The 18,901-nt window shown below is 34.0% G+C and overlaps 1 protein-coding gene across 1 annotated transcript; it reads right to left on the bottom strand.

The window, feature by feature from the left end:
• Positions 1-993: 993 nt before the first annotated feature.
• On the bottom strand, positions 994-18,301 carry LOC117331812. Its single transcript, XM_033890711.1, has 12 exons — positions 18,174-18,301; positions 17,808-17,959; positions 14,457-14,563; positions 13,709-13,817; positions 10,204-10,314; positions 9,923-9,940; positions 8,900-8,926; positions 8,586-8,621; positions 6,276-6,293; positions 4,487-4,516; positions 4,037-4,072; positions 994-1,113 (listed from the first exon to the last, which is right to left on the bottom strand). The coding sequence occupies exons 2-12, from the start codon at positions 17,929-17,931 to the stop codon at positions 1,094-1,096; spliced, it is 636 nt and encodes a 211-aa protein (XP_033746602.1). The 5' UTR covers positions 17,932-17,959; positions 18,174-18,301; the 3' UTR covers positions 994-1,093.
• Positions 18,302-18,901: the final 600 nt, after the last annotated feature.

Genomic DNA, 18,901 nt, shown 5'->3' with positions numbered 1-18,901 from the left:
GCAAGATAGCATCATTACTTGAAACTCAACACGAAAGACTGAGTAATTTGTGTCATTCAAATATGATATAATATCAACAAAATAATCAGAGATGTCAATAACATAAATCATGACGAAACAGAAAAACATGTACATGAACTATATGGTGCCGTTTTCCTCATTTACTTATAGATAACACGTCTCAGTATCAAAGTTGCTTCATTATATAGACGAAATATAGCCAACAGATAGGATAGAGGTCGAAGTCTCACGATATATCTTGCTTCTAGTTTTAAAGGTCCTTAACCGAACGACATAGTCCCGAGCCTTCATAAGAGTGGCGTCTTAATCTGAATAGAACACAATTAATTACATAATTCTTCTCCAAAGCTTAACGCGGCTGTTTACGTTATAGTTCCACTACATACATGAATTACATTGCATCGACGTTTTGCAAATAGTATCTAACGATATTAATATATTTTTTAAAGGCCAGCACGAATAAACAGCATTTTATCACCACGCATTATTCTAAGCAGAAATACAGGAACCCATGTGCTACGCAAATTTCCACTATTGGTAACAGCCATATATGTTAAGCATTTTTTTTATAAAGCACGATATCCCGTCAGACTTTGGTACGCTCCCGATAATTTGTAATCTGTTTAATTATGGGAGTGTAAGGTTCATTTTATTTTTGCCTGTTAGATTAACGGGATGCCAGATCACTGGTCACGATTGATTAGAATAATTACTGTTCAATACTTGACAGCTGTTTATGATAATTGTTGTAAAACTAGCATTCTTCTCATTCTTACACTCTGAATATTTTACATAGGTATTATATTCAAACCTACTTTGAACCGGGACGAAATACCAAATTACTTTTAGTTTTTCAAAATAGTGAAAGTAGGGTTAAATATCAAAACGAGGTTTACGAGATTCGGTTCGTGTCTGAATATTTCTAGAAAAAGTGTTCATACAGTCGAGTAGATATACTCATACGAAACAACCTGACTCTGCAGTTGTAGTTTTATTAAATGTTACAAATATTCGTCAACAACTACATAATTATGGTACTGCAGACAGTCAACGAGTCGCCTCGGTCGTTTGATCACTTCTTCAGTAACAGACCTGAAATGTAAACAAAAGTAAAAAAAAATAGTTTATCATATTAAATGATATGTTATCGTACGTGTTATTAAATTGATCTAACCCTACTTTCTTTGCAATTTATATTTATGACATTACCGAAAATATCCATCGATATAGCTGTAACTCAGTATACTAGGCTTTTGATTCAGCGTAAGTATATACATGTATATGTAAGTAAAGTAAATGCAAATGCTGTCCTCGATATCGCAGGAAGTATCTTTAAAATTTAAAGTTCTGACAATATCTCCGGGCTTACAACAATATATAGGGCAATAACAATTAATAGCATATTTGATACATACTTCGAATTTTCTTGAAATGTTTAAAAAAAACTAAACAAAATAATGCTCTGAGGGTATTGATCTCTACTATCAATATTTATAAAAAAAAAAAAAAAAAAAAAACCTTGTAATACTGATATCATTCAAATACAAATATATGACTATAAGACTCTTTCATATGTGTATATGTAGGATAGGGATATTCCACCCGAGGGGTCACAAAATGTGGTGAAACCCGAGGCTTGCCGAGGGTTTTACCACATTTTGTGATCCCGAGGGTGGAATATCCCTATCCTACATACACACATAATGAAAGAGTCTTTTTCTCTCATATCATTACCGAATTTCTGGCGAAAGTGTCCCTCAGCCATCCATTTTCTTCAATATTTTAATTTCTTTATTTGACGTTTTTACTAAATATACTTGTGATATTCTGAAAGATCATACGCTATTTTGACAAACTATGTTTGAACACAAATTTCATTCATTTTGTGGTTAAGTGATGAACGAATGAACTATTCGCCGATAAAAATTACCGTAACTTGACCGACTTTTACGTGGCCGTGATCAAATTGTCAACATCCGAGAAAAAGAAGTTCTATCAACAATACTGAAACCCAACGCTGAAATGAGTTTTCCAACTTCACATATAATTTGATTTGCACCTCGACATATTTAATCATTTCACAGAACACACTGTACTTTTAAATGTCAAGTCAATTTTTTTTATAAAATACTACGTCACTGCATGACGTCACGACTGTCATTGGAATTCCATTCATAGTTCAAGGATATTGAGAGTGATGTCGATCTCGATCGCCATGACGCGGCGATGTTTCGTGGCTGGTAATTTTAAATTCACCGTGATTTTGGCAACTTCGTGTGTGAACCAGCGAACAGTGACTCTATACGAGTATTCGATCTTTTCTGTGACATAGGATTATATGTGTTTAACCGGTTGTCTTGATGGAATGACGAAGGTAGGTCAGTCGATAGGCTAACGATGATCATATTGAAAGGCTAGGATGGCAGTTAGTTTTCATGGTTACTCTACACAAATATAGACTCTGAGTTACAATTGAAATAAATATTTTTTATATGAACATCGAGGGGTGTCATTTTTACCGAATGTTCGTTCATTTAAGAGCCAATTCCCAACTTCCAAATACACAGGTTACTGAGTAGGCCTAACAGTTACTGACAGTACCGTAGAGTAAACAAATTCCAGGGCCCCCTGCTGACGCAAACGGAACCATTTCATAGGTTGTGACGTTTGACATTTTCTTTTTTATATTTTTTTATGTATGGCTTTTATTTTACTTCCTGTCATTGCCAGGTGATTGTGTGTGTTTACATGTTTTTAATGACAAATGACAAATCTGTCGGGTAGGCAAGTCTGTATTGTACTGTAACTGTTACAACAGGCTTGTAGGCGTAGTCTAACTGTTTGTTAGAGCAAGGGTACGTAATTTCGCACAGTACGTAAATTCGCACACCTGACATTTTTTTGCGTTTTTCCTCCAAGTGGTCGAGGGCTGTGTTTTTTTTGTTTACATGTTGACTAATGCCAACCTTTAGTGGAACATTTGCCGTTTTAAGTACATATTTTCAGATTTAGTTCGTTTTGAAAACAAATTTTAACTGATACGACTCTCGTCCGATAAAATGGATACCGGATGATTAAATATTTTATTTAAAATAATCCCAATTGTTGATTGGCATGTGAATTTGCAAATATTTAAGGAAAATAGCATTTGATCAGATTATAAACAAAACTTATTACAAATCCACCAAGTATAACTAATAACAGCGCTGACCTGCAGACACCCCGTCATTTTCACCGCCTTGTTTACATTACCTCCGTAGGGAGCGGTCATTATTTAAAGCAAAAATGGCGGTAAATTGACACTTTCCAATTTTACATTATTTTGTTTTTAAAGATATTTTTAATCATGGCATTGGGCTTAATCTTAGTTTAGGATGTTGTTTGTCTACAAAATGGCTGAAAACTATTTTTACCAACAAAATTAAAGAAGTTAGATGGGTGTGCGAAATTACGTTCCCGATCGTCTTCAAACCCAGCAATAAACACAAGTTAACAACAGCTCCCTTGCGCAGTGATACGTGTGCGCATATCAGGTTGCACACTTGTATGTTACGAAGCATTTGTACATCTAACAATGTGAGGTATTCTTTCTTGATTTGAAATTGATTTGATGGAAATGTATTTAAATACATACCGAAAGTGTGCGAAATTACGTACCCCCACTCTACAGTAACGGAGTTATACATTGTATGTTCGCTCAGATGAAATGTCTAATCGTTTAACCGTGTAGCCCTATTGATTTACTGCTGATATGATATATATTTATCTAAGAATGTATGTATTTTTATAGTTAAGTCCAACGTTTCAAAACCGACACCGACGAAAAGGACTGTCGGATGTGAACACAAGCAGACGACGTTGTGAGAGTTGTCCCCCTTGAACGCAGATTAATCCGCGCGCGTGAAATGCTATGTAAGATAGATTTATCTTACATAGCTATCTTACATGGGCAAACTCTATCCAACATGGCGAGATATGAGAGAAATATACGTCTTGATATAATCATATTCATTACCTGGATAATCAACACATTCGACCGTTCCGTCGGTTACTGTCAAAGAAAGATATCATTTTCAAACAAGATTGTTGTGAAAGAAAAAGTTAAGTTTTACAAATTATAACGATGATATTTGTGTCTGATTGACCAAAATCCACATCAAGATTTTCAAAATTGCCTGATTAAAGGAATTTAAACTTATCTCGTATTGTCGGAAGTATTAGAGGAACTCTCAATCTTTTTGAGCTATATCTATTTACAAGGAGGAATTACACTTTAGACGAAGGCAAATTGCCATGATATAAAAAAACAACTTTGCTTTTTACAAAAATAATGTTATTTTCTGTTTTTAGTTGAAACAAGACTAATATTATTGTTGATATAATATATACGTCATTTTCAATGATACGGAAAGAGAACATTTCAAAACACTTCGTTTGCACTTTTTTTTCAAAAGCATATACTTACAAATAGCACAGCAATGAGTCATCTCTCCATCTGACAATACAAAAAATGACGATATATATAGATGAGACAACATACATTTTTATGATATACATATATTTATGTTATACATTTCCATGACGACAAACAGGTCACGACTTGAGCTATGTTTTTGGTTACACATTTATATATAATTATATATAACAACCTAGAACAAATTTATCCAGTAAATATCATTTTATTAAATGCCGAATGACAGCAGACATGGCAACCACAATGTCAGCCATGCTGCATAAACACATTTACAACATAAACAATACTTTGATTATATATATAGCCAAAAATGTGGAGCACAAAAATACGCCACAGGACTGTAATGCTGTTAATCATGTCAGTCCAGGGCTGCCACCCCAGGTCGTCACTAAGATAAAGCGTGAGATACTGTCTAATTACAAGATGAATAATTATTGACACGAATATAACGAAGCATAGTAGTAAAATGTTCATCTCCTTATTCCCAATATGTATATACCATAATAAGCAACATTTGTCGAGTCACCTTTCTAACATACAACACAACGCACACCATAGACCTCTAGCATTCGATGATCACACCACAAAACGTGTGCATATCAATTTAAGTGAAATGGTAACTATTTAAGATCAATAATAGTATGTAAGTTCTGACCCTTTAAGGTAAATTTTACCTTTATATAATTAAGAATAAGTAAACTCTGATTTCTCAACTCTAACCACTTAGTGTAAGTTCATCATCCTATGATAAGAGCAGGAAACCCTGACCTCTTGGTGTAAGTATTTCCCTCTAAAATAAGAGCAGGCAAATCCTGACCTCTTGGTGTAAGTATTTCCCTCTAAGATAAGAGCAGGAAACCCTGACCTCTTGGTGTAAGTATTTCCCTCTAAGATAAGAGCAGGAAACCCTGACCTCTTGGTGTAAGTATTTCCCTCTAAGATAAGAGCAGGCACACCCTGACCTCTTGGTGTAAGTATTTCCCTCTAAGATAAGAGCAGGCACACCCTGACCTCTTGGTGTAAGTATTTCCCTCTACAATAAGAGCAGGCAAACCCTAACCTCTTGGTGTAAGTATTTCCCTCAAAGATAAGAGCAGGAAACCCTGACCTCTTGGTGTAAGTATTTCCCTCAAAGATAAGAGCAGGAAACCCTGACCTCTTGGTGTAAGTATTTCCCTCTAAGATAAGAGCAGGAAACCCTGACCTCTTGGTGTAAGTATTTCCCTCTAAGATAAGAGCAGGAAACCCTGACCTCTTGGTGTAAGTATTTCCCTCTACAATAAGAGCAGGCAAACACTGACCTCTTGGTGTAAGTATTTCCCTCTACAATAAGAGCAGGCAAACACTGACCTCTTGGTGCATTTCCCTCTACAATAAGAGCAGGGAAGTCCAGACCTATTGGTTTAAGTATTTCCCCTGAGATAAGGACAAGCAAAACTGACCTCTTGGTGTAAATATTTCCCTCTAAGATAAGGGCAAACAAAAACTGACCTCTTGGTGTAAGTATTTTCCCTCTAAGATAAGAGCAAGTAAAACTGACCTCTTGGTGTAAGTATTTCCCTCTCAGATAAGAGCATGCAGATATAGCAGTCACATCGGAATAAAGTGGTTGACTTGTATTAAAAGTGGATACGTAAGCTCGAGATACAGATTGAATAGTATTCTTCCTCGTGTAATCACTTCATAGAAAACGAGAAGAAAAAAATAATGCTTTAGCTTTTCGTTAACGAAATCTAATGATATTTGACTTCGATGGAAGTAACAATACTTAAATACATACCAAGTTCTGTATAACAAACTGCAAAACAAATAATTACTTTCGTCAGTTGATTGACAAAACACCACAATTAATATCTGGCAAAGATCTGACCGATTATCGCATGTTTTTACAAGAATGAATTATACAAAAGACAAAGACATAGAAACCTTTCATTACAAATTGAAAGTAATAAACAGTAGAGCCAAAGCTCAGTTAAAATGCATTACACAGCTGTTTCGTCCTACGACTCGTCGGTGCTAAGAGAGGAGACTAAAATAGGTAAAAGAAGTTTCAAGATTTGGAAGGGGCGGTGCAAAAGTTCCGTGATAAAAAAAAATGAGAAAAATATCTTTGTTTTTGAAGAGAAAGACGTGTTTATACTGAGTGTGTGTGTGTGTGTGTATGTGTGAGTGTGTGTGTGTGTGTGTGTGTGTGTGTGTGGGGGGGGGGGGGGATGGGGGGGGGGGGGGGGGGCAGTAGAAAGTCTAGAAGCTAAAATGTCAGAAGATCTTTAAACACGATCAAGTGGATGAAGGATAATAAATTAAGTCTCAATTTAACAAAAACCCAATGTATGATGAAAGGATCGTCTCAAAAACTCGCAAGATGTCGGCAGCTGATTTTGAAAGTTGGGGATCTCTCCATTGAAACTGTCCAATGTGCAAAGTTACTGGGTGTTTTTATTGATAGTTGTCTCTCATGGAAAGAGCATATTGAATTTATTACAAAGAAAATATCCAAGAAAATAGGTGTGTTGAGAAGACTAAGGTCATTTATGTCAGATGATGTCATTACCAACGTATACAACAGTATTGTTTTCCCCCATTTTATGTACTGTTCAACTGTCTGGAGTAAACCTAGCAACAAAATGTATATAGATATGGTCTTAAAATTACAGAAAAGAGCAGCCAGGATATTATTAAATGTTAGAGATATTCTTACTCCCTCCAAATCCCTCTTTGAAAAATTAAAATGGATGCCAATTGCAGACTTTTACGATTTTAGAAAAATGGTTTTGTGTTACAAAATTTTACATTGTGAATCACCAGGTATTTTAACAAACATGTTTTCTTATGTAAAAAAAAATGTGAATGGCAGAACAACTAGATCTTCTATATCAAACAAATTGTATGTTCCAACAGCCAGAACAAACTATTTCAAATGTTCATTTGTATATACATGTTCAATTTTATGGAACGAAGCTAATGATACTATTAGAGACTCAGTTAGTATTGGGATTTTTAAAACTAGATACCTGCAGCTTTACTTCTCAAAATCTTCGCTATATATATATATACCGCAATATTATATAAATTACTTCAACTAGTCTAGTTTTAATTTCTAAATATTTCTTTTGTAATTATTAATAGAATATACAGTTATATCTGTGATTAATTTCCTTACACTGATATTTTAGTATAGTAATATTCAATCTCATTCCATAATCTTCCTTTCTAAATTTAATTTTAGGTCACCTACTTCATTGTCCCATTTTAATTCACACTATATTAGTGTATATTCTGTCAATTTTTACCTTTTGCTATATTAGCATTATATGTATATTCGACTCCTAGTGCTTTAATCATGCCCTTCAGCAACACTTGTGTGATATACAAGCGTTCATTTTTAAACCATATTTAAGCTGTGATGATAATTATATATGTATTACATTATTATATTATATCGTTATTTTAAATTATGCCATGCTTGTGTAAATATATTTGATGCAGGGCCATGTTGTAAACTAGACATTGTCTAAATATGTTACCCTGGTTAAATAAAAGATATTATTATATTATTATTATTACTGGACCGTGTCACTATTCAAATGAAAGAAAGGGTGATATATACGGTACGGCAAACCTAGCTGAGTAAACTCCATCAGTGTCTATAACCAGCATCCTCAAAGAATTGTAAAAAGTACACAATATATCAACATTGTTCAAATTTAAAAGTTTCAACGCAGCCTCTTATATTACGATACATTTTTAACAATGTTTTAGTATCATACCAACAAAATGGGATAAACAAGCAATATTTTAAAGATGAAAACATATTGAAACAATCATCTAAATCATCGTGTAAGTAAATATTACAATCTTTACATTTATAAAACATTCGAATTATTTTTCTCTTATAAATATAGCTTATGTAATGCGTACTTTGAAATACTCGCCACAGTCTTACCATTCCCACCCAATAAGAAGGGACATAACAACTCGCGTGAATTCGGTACGAAATCCAATTGGTAAATAACTTATTTTGGTCATAACCCTCCCTGGGTCGAACATTTCCAGGTATACTGTTAGTTACTTTCATAATCTTACATACATGGGTAGTGTAAACAGGATACTTCTCCTAGCCGTGCTGTAAATAAAGTGAGAAACAACTATTATAGATAAAACCAACGATAATGTATGCTAGCATAATGCCAATTTTGAATACACATCTGTGGTTACAGGTGGAACGAAGGCTGCTTTTATCGATTAATTTAAGCTTAAAAGCACAATGGTGGCAAGTTATTAAACAGACAAATTATTTAGTGTATTGTATTAATTTGTACATCTTGTTAGAGAAAAAAAATATATAAATGTAAATATGAAAACGCTACTTGCTTACTTTGATTATTTTTTTGTTATACATACCCCGTCGACAGCACTCTAAACTGTTGTCTTTAATTGGAAAAGAAAAAACAATGAAATATAATAGACCTTTAATTTTAATTATTTCATCACCACCTCAAAATTCCAACTGCCACCATTTTACTATGAATAAATTAAAAGTATTTGTTTCATAAAACAAACACGATAGTTAAGAAAGTGATAAATATTTGTTCTGTGCCTTGTTGAAATGAAAATTGGCGATGGGTTGTTGAGTCATACAAAACAATTTTCAATGGTTGTGAGAAGAAAATTACCTACATTTGTATATTATGGACATAGAATATGATTCTCTGACCAATCGTCTGAGGTCTCAACCATTCGAAATTGATCCTGATCAATTTTAGTATATCAATATGCTGTTCAATTGCTTGTTTTTCACTATGATACGTTGGGTAAAACAATATTTGTAGATTGTTATTGTTTTAAGTTATTCGTGTTTTATTCGTGTTTACTAAATAACTTGCACAAGCAAAGTCAAGCTATATATTTCCTCTGTGAACTGTGGTGTTTAGTCGATGTTATATTCAATTTATTGGCGTTTGGTCTTACGGCTCATTAGTACAATTGACATACAATACATAAATACGAGTGTGACAGCAAAAATGAAGAAATATGGAGAACGAGCTATATAGATACATGTATAGCTATTATCTGATTTGCTTCAGACAAGACATTTCCCGGTCGGATTGATTCTGTTGCTAAAAGACAGTTATTGAATAAGTTTGCTCATTGAAGATTTATGCCAATAACATATTTTTTTTATATAACGAATTCCTTGAATGAGAAACACAAAATGATGTTCGTCTTCTACCTCAGTAGGAGACTTACATTTCTGACAATATCTTTTGTTTCTGTCAATGTTTCTGTAACAACCTCTTTCCATTGCCAAAGGGTATGCAGATATAAATAGTTTTGTTAGACAGGTTCTGTATTATAGACATGTACAGATGTTGTTTAGTATATCATACACCCGATAGAAAAACAATATAAAAAGTGTGTACTTACCTGCGGTGGGCCTACAGCCTGAAAATGGATATTTGTTTAAATTAATACAAAAAATCTTCGTTATATGCATTAATAAAATACAAACTTTTCGGACATTAAATACAAATACGGGTTCGTGTATTAATAACTGTTTATTATGTTTTTAATACAAGCATAAAGACCTCTCTTCGTCTTGTACCAATACATTATCTATTCTTTTGTTCTACACACTATTAAAGAAATCACTAATCATTACAAAATATGTCACAGCACTAAAATAACATTGAATCTCTTATACAAACTTCTTGCTGCGCAGTTGAAGAATGCATCTTCAGATAATTCTAGATCCGATGGTTGCAAATCCAGGACAGGTCGCTTCCAGTTGCACAGATTTATATGTAGGGAAGCGCCGACTTAAAAAGAAGAGAGGGGCTATCAATGATGTATTCAATAATTTCATAAACTTGACCTACATTTGCGGCTAGGTTTCGCAAAGTGGCATCCATTTTTATTCCAATAACGTTGACTTACATACTTTAGTCACACCGTTAGAATATTGAACATGGAATATGGAACATGGAATATGTAAGTATGTGGGATAGGGAAATTCTACCCGATGGTGAAGATTTTGACCCCAAATTCTACACCCGAGGGTAGCATTTCTCTATCCCATATACCTAACATATGACGGACTATTTTTCTCACACTTTTTTTTTCGTGAAATGCAGGGGGAAATCGATCGAACATGGCGAAACATCGGTGACCGACAATAAAACCAATTACATATTTGGAAAGATGAGAAAAAGTATGGTATACCGTGAAAAATAAGCTGACTGTTAAAGTGTCAAGGTAACAACAAATATATAATAAAAAATTTTCAGAGGTGATCGGCTTTCCGGAAACTGCCGTCTAATGTTTGACATCACGTCATTTTCTCCGCCTATGCTTGTTTGCACAACGGAAACTATCTAGTCTTCCGATGTAAAACAATAAATTCTCGACAAACAGTAACAATATGACTGAATTTACAGGGAAATGACCACACTGTTTTTTTTGAAAGACACATAGAAAAAATGGATTTGTGAAAGTTATTATACATATAAACAAACAGAATGGTTTTTCCCTGTGACGTCACACAATTAAAAAGTAGTCCTGGAACTGAGGTCACTCGATACAACTATTTGGGATAGAGATATCCCACATGGGTGTTCCACATGGACAAATGTATCTTACATATGCAAAGATGTGAGAAAATTCGGTAACAGTGACACCCCCGCTATTCATAACATCTGAATAAACACCGGGGGTATCATTTTTACCGAATCGAAAAAATCTCAAAATGTGCAATACACACTAGGGAAGGTCCAAATGCATGTAATATTTAAGAAATTCTCTGAGGCCATGTCAGGCGAACGATAAGCGGTATTTATATTCGTACGTAAATATTATACTTACATACCATAACGTACTCCACCCCGAGTGTTAGACTTGTACCACACAATTTATATCCGTACGTCATTACTATACTTACATACTATAACGTACTCCACCCCGAGTGTTAGACTTGTACCACACAATTTATATCCGTACGTCATTACTATACTTACATGCTATAACGTACTCCACCCCGAGTGTTAGACTTGTACCACACAATTTATATCCGTACGTCATTACTATACTTATATACTATAACGTACTCCACCCCGAGTGTTAGACTTGTACCATACAATTTATATCCGGACGTCATTACTATACTTACATGCTATAACGTACTCCACCCCGAGTGTTAGACTTGTACCATACAATTTATATCCGTACGTCATTACTATACTTACATACTATAACGTACTCCACCCCGAGTGTTAGACTTGTACCACACAATTTATATCCGTACGTCATTACTATACTTATATACTATAACGTACTCCACCCCGAGTGTTAGACTTGTATCACACACTTTATATCCGTACGTCATTACTTATATACTATAACGTACTCCACCCCGAGTGTTAGACTTGTACCATACAATTTATATCCGTTCGTCATTACTTATATACTATAACGTACTCCACCCCGAGTGTTAGACTTGTATCACACACTTTATATCCGCACGTCATTACTTATATACTATAACATACTCCACCCCGAGTGTTAGACTTGTACCATACAATTTATATCCGTTCGTCATTACTATACTTATATACTATAACATACTCCACCCCGAGTGTTAGACTTGTACCACACAATTTATATCCGTTCGTCATTACTTATATACTATAACGTACTCCACCCCGAGTGTTAGACTTGTACCACACAATGTATATCCGCACGTCATTACTATACTTACATGCTATAACGTACTCCACCCCGAGTGTTAGACTTGTACCACACAATTTATATCCGTACGTCATTACTTATATACTATAACGTACTCCACCCCGAGTGTTAGACTTGTACCACACAATTTATATCCGTTCGTCATTACTTATATTCTATAACGTACTCCACCCCGAGTGTTAGACTTGTACCACACAATTTATATCCGTTCGTCATTACTTACATACTATAACGTACTCCACCCCTAGTGTTAGACTTGTACCACACACTTTATATCCGTACGTCATTACTTATATACTATAACGTACCCCACCCCTAGTGTTAGACTTGTACCACACAATTTATATCCGTACGTCATTACTTACATACTATAACGTACTCCACCCCGAGTGTTAGTCTTGTACCACACACTTTATATCCGTACGTCATTACTTATATACTATAACGTACCCCACCCCTAGTGTTAGACTTGTACCACACACTTTATATCCGTACGTCATTACTTATATACTATAACGTACTCCACCCCGAGTGTTAGACTTGTACCACACAATTTATATCCGTACGTCATTACTTATATACTATAACGTACTCCACCCCGAGTGTTAGACTTGTACCATACAATTTATATCCGTACGTCATTACTATACTTATATACTATAACGTACTCCACCCCGAGTGTTAGACTTGTACCACACAATTTATATCCGTACGTCATTACTTATATACTATAACGTACCCCACCCCTAGTGTTAGACTTGTACCACACAATTTATATCCGTACGTCATTACTTATATACTATAACGTACTCCACCCCGAGTGTTAGACTTGTACCACACACTTTATATCCGTACGTCATTACTATACTTACATGCTATAACGTACTCCACCCCGAGTGTTAGACTTGTACCACACAATTTATATCCGTACGTCATTACTATACTTATATACTATAACGTACTCCACCCCGAGTGTTAGACTTGTACCATACAATTTATATCCGTACGTCATTACTATACTTACATACTATAACGTACTCCACCCCGAGTGTTAGACTTGTACCACACAATTTATATCCGTACGTCATTACTTATATACTATAACGTACTCCACCCCGAGTGTTAGACTTGTACCATACAATTTATATCCGTACGTCATTACTATACTTACATACTATAACGTACTCCACCCCGAGTGTTAGACTTGTACCACACAATTTATATCCGTACGTCATTACTTACATACTATAACGTACTCCACCCCGAGTGTTAGACTTGTACCACACAATTTATATCCGTACGTCATTACTATACTTACATACTATAACGTACTCCACCCCGAGTGTTAGACTTGTACCACACAATTTATATCCGTACGTCATTACTATACTTACATGCTATAACGTACTCCACCCCGAGTGTTAGACTTGTACCACACAATTTATATCCGTACGTCATTACTATACTTACATGCTATAACGTACTCCACCCCGAGTGTTAGTCTTGTACCACACATAGCTTCATTTGTATTTGCGTTAATGTCAACGATGCTTTTCCCCTCAACTAACCTGCTGGAATTCTGAAATAATCCGCTCAATTAAATTACATTTTAATTGACAAGCCTTTACTAACAAAATCAATTTAATTCAATCAGTTTTAAATTAGAATCATGATATCATTAATATTTCGAAATTTGGTATATTCAGTGTTGAATACCGGAAGAATTTTACTGCTAAAAACATTTCAAGGCCCGTTGTAGGACATTTAAAGAATACTAAGATTCATTATAGTTTACAACTCTTGTCTCTCTCCTGCATAGTAAACAAGATCTCATACATATTTAACAATGGTTTGAAAATTATAATAAAGAAAAAGAAAATACATAAGATTATCATTATATATTATTCACAAATACTCTTTCTATATATATATATATATACTGTAATTTCCATTCTTGACTAATAACCAGATACTAATTATTTGAAATAAATGTAATATGTTATGGAGAGAACTTTAATATAGGCTTAGCCTGATGTTCAATCCATTTGATTTCCAATAAAATATGTTGAAATGAAAAATAAGATTCTGATAATTATACTACTCTCCGTATCAATTCAGTTTACAATTGTGACATGTTAATGCAAACTGAAACCGGCAGTGGATGCTAGTAAACTGTATATCGTCTTCTGAGGTACTTTAAAAAGTGAGATAAACTTACTCCTTCAGCTTTGATGACGCTCGTTATTTCAAAGGCGTAGGACACAATGTCGGCCCACGGGTAGTTACTTTCTACTACTGTACTGTTTAAGACTTCTCCTCGGAGGACTAAGAAAACAAGTCAATGATAGACATAACAAATACAGAACATGTGTTCTTACAGGCTACTTTATATACATTAGAGTGAGATATGGTAATCTGAAATATCATACAAGTGTAGCCTTTTGATGAGGTCGGTCGTGGTTTTATCAACCCGAGAAAATGTACCACTGAGGACAACAGTGATATGATGAACCGAAATATAAACTAATGGCTAATTACTATTAAGAGATCATGAGGTATGATGACTTTTGATGTATCGCATTTTAAACGTGTAAAGCTAATAATGGATTAACGTTTAAAATCCAGTTTATATTAAAGTGCTGTGATTGCATAATAGTTCGTTTTAAATGCCATTAAATCCTTATGCTTCATGGTTTATTGAAATATCAAATTCAGTGATATTTTACAAGCGTTTAAATCACTTCTCTGGTGCAATGGAACAGAGGTAACTTGACAATTGCATCACGGCCAATCATATACAATGTAAATCGTTTAACTGCTTACTTATTTTTGCAAAACATGCCAAAGATAGCATGTTTCAAGAGTACACAATTAGTTTATGCGGATTACATATGTTGCATAAAATAAACAAGCCGTCATGTTTGTCTAAAGTGTCTGTAGTACGTAGTAGGGAAATTTGTTTGACCTTTCATAAAGTATATCATGATTACTGATTGATTGATGAATGATTGGTTGATATAAACGGCGTTTCTCTTTTGATCTTGAAATGCAAACGACGGTTGTGAATGATATAATACAAGTATGGCATATAGACCAAAAAATAACCAAAAATGTTCTTATTAGACAGTATGGAGAACTCTGAACATAACAAAAAGACTGCCTTCATGTAAAATAGCACAACCGTTTGAGGTAAAATATGCAGATTTCTGAAATAGCCTCTAACTCAACATTTAAACTATTTATCTCGAAAACATAATTCTTACTATGCTCAGAGGTTTTGATAGTATCTGATGGATATTTTTACTAAATGACTATTTATGCCCGATACACTTAACTATTGATACATGATACACAGTAACCATTTATACCTATATATTATTCGTACCCACCTTATTAAATGGACATCACGGTAAACCAATTTTTATTTTGTATATTTAAATATTATTGGGTATATCTTTAAAAAAAATTAACCTTATGAACAATAACCATTCGAATTTGATGATATATGTACATAAAAACATCACTTATTAATTATAAAAAGGTTATCACAATTCGTTGATCAACAGTCTGGATTTGTAAATTTTGTGACATACACGATTAAACGTATGCGCACAACAAACTAAAACACCTGAAAACAAAAATGGCTTCCAACGTGAATCGAGCGCGGTTGAAAACGATAACAGCTTCCGCAATAAAGGGAACAATAGCCAAATGGGTCAAAGACAATCCTAGAATTTGGAACAGTTCAAACATGAAAACAATGACTGCAGTAATACGGACGTTGTTCGTATTCTGCTTGATTGCTGGATAGTAGGCCATAACAAACTCGGTAATATTTATACAAACTCAGTAATACATAATGTATGTATACAGTCTGTATCAGTACATCGCTACTGTCACTATACTATATGTACAGTGTTTACACTTCTATAGAATATATACAGACCGTGTTATTTAACATTTAAACCACTGTATAATATCGTTATCTAACAAACCCAGATGGAATATTTCGACTTGTAAGCTATCGCGTGTTTGTGTTTACAAATGAAAATGCCTCGATTTCAAAACAGTCACGTGACGATTTAAAAATAATTTCCGCGCTAAATTTCCAACTAAATCAAATGGTCAATCTGGACATAGGGATCGACTGTGAATATTGGGATATCACAGAAACATAACTGAAAGGAACAAAACACGTACATTCAATGAAAATAACAACTTTTTTACCGTGATGTCCCTTTAATTCGAAAATGATTTTTTTTTTTAATTTCAATACCTGAATTTTAAAATAATTGTTTCATTGGACTCTATAATATATCTATTGTTTCTTTTGTCACAAAAACAAAGCTATTGTTGCCTTGATCACAATAGCAAATCTATTGTTCCATTGGTAACTATAGCATATTTATTGTTTCCTTGGTCACAATAACATATCTATTGTTTCATTGGTCACTATAACATGTCTTTTGTTCCCTTGGTCACTATAACATATATATCGTTTCCTTGGTCACTATAACATAGATATTGTTTCCTTGGTCGTTATAATAAATCTATTGTTCCCTTGGTCGTTATTACATATCTCTTGTTTCATTGGTCACTTTAGTATATGTATTGTTTCCTTGGTCACTATAACATATCTATTGTTTCCTTGGTCACTTTAGCATATCTATTGTTTCCTTAATCACTATAACATATTTATTTTTCATTAGTCACTATAGCATATCTATTGTTTCCTTGGTCACTATAACATACATGTATCTATTGTTTCCTTGGTCACTTTAGCATATCTATTGTTTCCTTAGTCACTATAACATATTTATTTTTCATTAGTCACTATAGCATATCAATTGTTTCCTTGGTCACTATAACATACATGTATCTATTGTTTCCTTGGTCACTTCAGCATATCTATTGTTTCCTTGGTCACTATAGCATATCTATTGTTTCCTTGGTCACTATAACATACATGTATCTATTGTTTCCTTGGTCACTTCAGCATATCTATTGTTTCCTTAGTCACTATAACATATTTATTTTTCATTAGTCACTATAGCATATCAATTGTTTCCTTAGTCACTATCACATATTTATTTTTCATTGGTCACTTTAGCATATCTATTGTTTCCTTAGTCACTATAACATATTTATTTTTCATTAGTCACTATAGCATATCAATTGTTTCCTTAGTCACTATCACATATTTATTTTTCATTGGTCACTTTAGCATATCTATTGTTTCCTTAGTCACTATAACATATTTATTTTTCATTAGTCACTATAGCATATATATTGTTTCCTTGGTCACTATAGCATATCTATTGTTTCCTTAATCAATATAACATAATTATTTTTCATTAGTCACTATATCCCTGTTCTGGATTTGACTTAATTGAACTTTAGAAAATATGAAGATTGTGGAAACCATCAGTTTAACAGAAGAAGAAGGACGCTTACGTTTTACTTTAACGTTTGCAAGTTTGCAAGGACATATACGAATAATACTGTTCTTGATATTTTACACTTCAATTTTGAGTTGGAATAAATGTTAAAAATCATTATAATTACTCACTCAACTCCGTGTAATCATCACAGTAGTAGTCCGCAAGGTCTTTGCTTGTCATACAAGTACAACCTTGACTTCTGTGAAAACAGACAGCTGTCACAAATGTAAGCGCGAGCGGTATCCATTCCATTCTCAAGAAATCTTCAGATCCGTTTTTGCTTGAGAAAAGATATTACCAATTCATATTTGAAATAAGTTTTGATAATCACAAGCTTATGATATCTTCCTACAAAGTCATAGATTCAAGAGGAGTAGTTTAAAGAAATCTTCAGAAATGGTTCCCTATAACAAAACCTCTCTGTAAGCGCTGACTTGTTACAAAACGATTGAAAACTTACAAAGTATTGAAAATTAAAATAACATCATACTCACATATATTAATGTTATGAGTAGCGTTGGGTTGTTTATACAAACGTTAAAGTAACGTTGTGATCAGCTCCCTAGTCGACAAACAATTCAAACGTTTATATATCAACCCCTTGATATAAAGATGAAAATGTCACATGAAATATCAGAGTGTACATTACGTCAATTTATTAATTAAGAGCTATTGCAATGCAATTCAATATAAATCGGGCGTCGGAAGTAGCAGCTGACAATGACAGGATGATTGCTGGTGATCATGGTGCTGTTCACGTGTTGTTGAAATGAGTGTTTGTGTGTGTTTGAAAGTGCGCATATACCGGTAAGGGAGAGTGTTATTTAGGTTTTTATTTAGCTTACCACAACATACAATTGCAATCACTTATTATATAGTCACGCAAAGAGGTACGAAACGAAGGCGTGTTCCACATGGCATAGCATTGTTAAAAACACTAACAAAATGAACATTATAAGTCATTCAATACAAATCACGAGCAGATTGATATTGTGCTGTAAAAAGATAACAAATTCAAATGACATGCAATTATAAACATGCAATAAGCGAAAACAGACAGATAGATATTCCAAGATGAAAACCATGCAAAACCTGACGGAAGCGACAAGCTAATTGGGTGTTCCGAATGAAAGAGGACTTCCGATAGGTTTAGATGGATACCACAGATAAAGTATCAATGATAAATATAAACCCTCTGGATATTATCTCGTTTGAATGACAC

Source organism: Pecten maximus, chromosome 7 (genome assembly GCF_902652985.1).
Source record: "Pecten maximus chromosome 7, xPecMax1.1, whole genome shotgun sequence".
Lineage (NCBI taxonomy): Eukaryota > Metazoa > Mollusca > Bivalvia > Pectinida > Pectinidae > Pecten > Pecten maximus.
The sequence above is the reverse complement of the archived record's forward strand: the minus strand, read 5'-3'. Positions and strand labels throughout refer to the sequence as shown.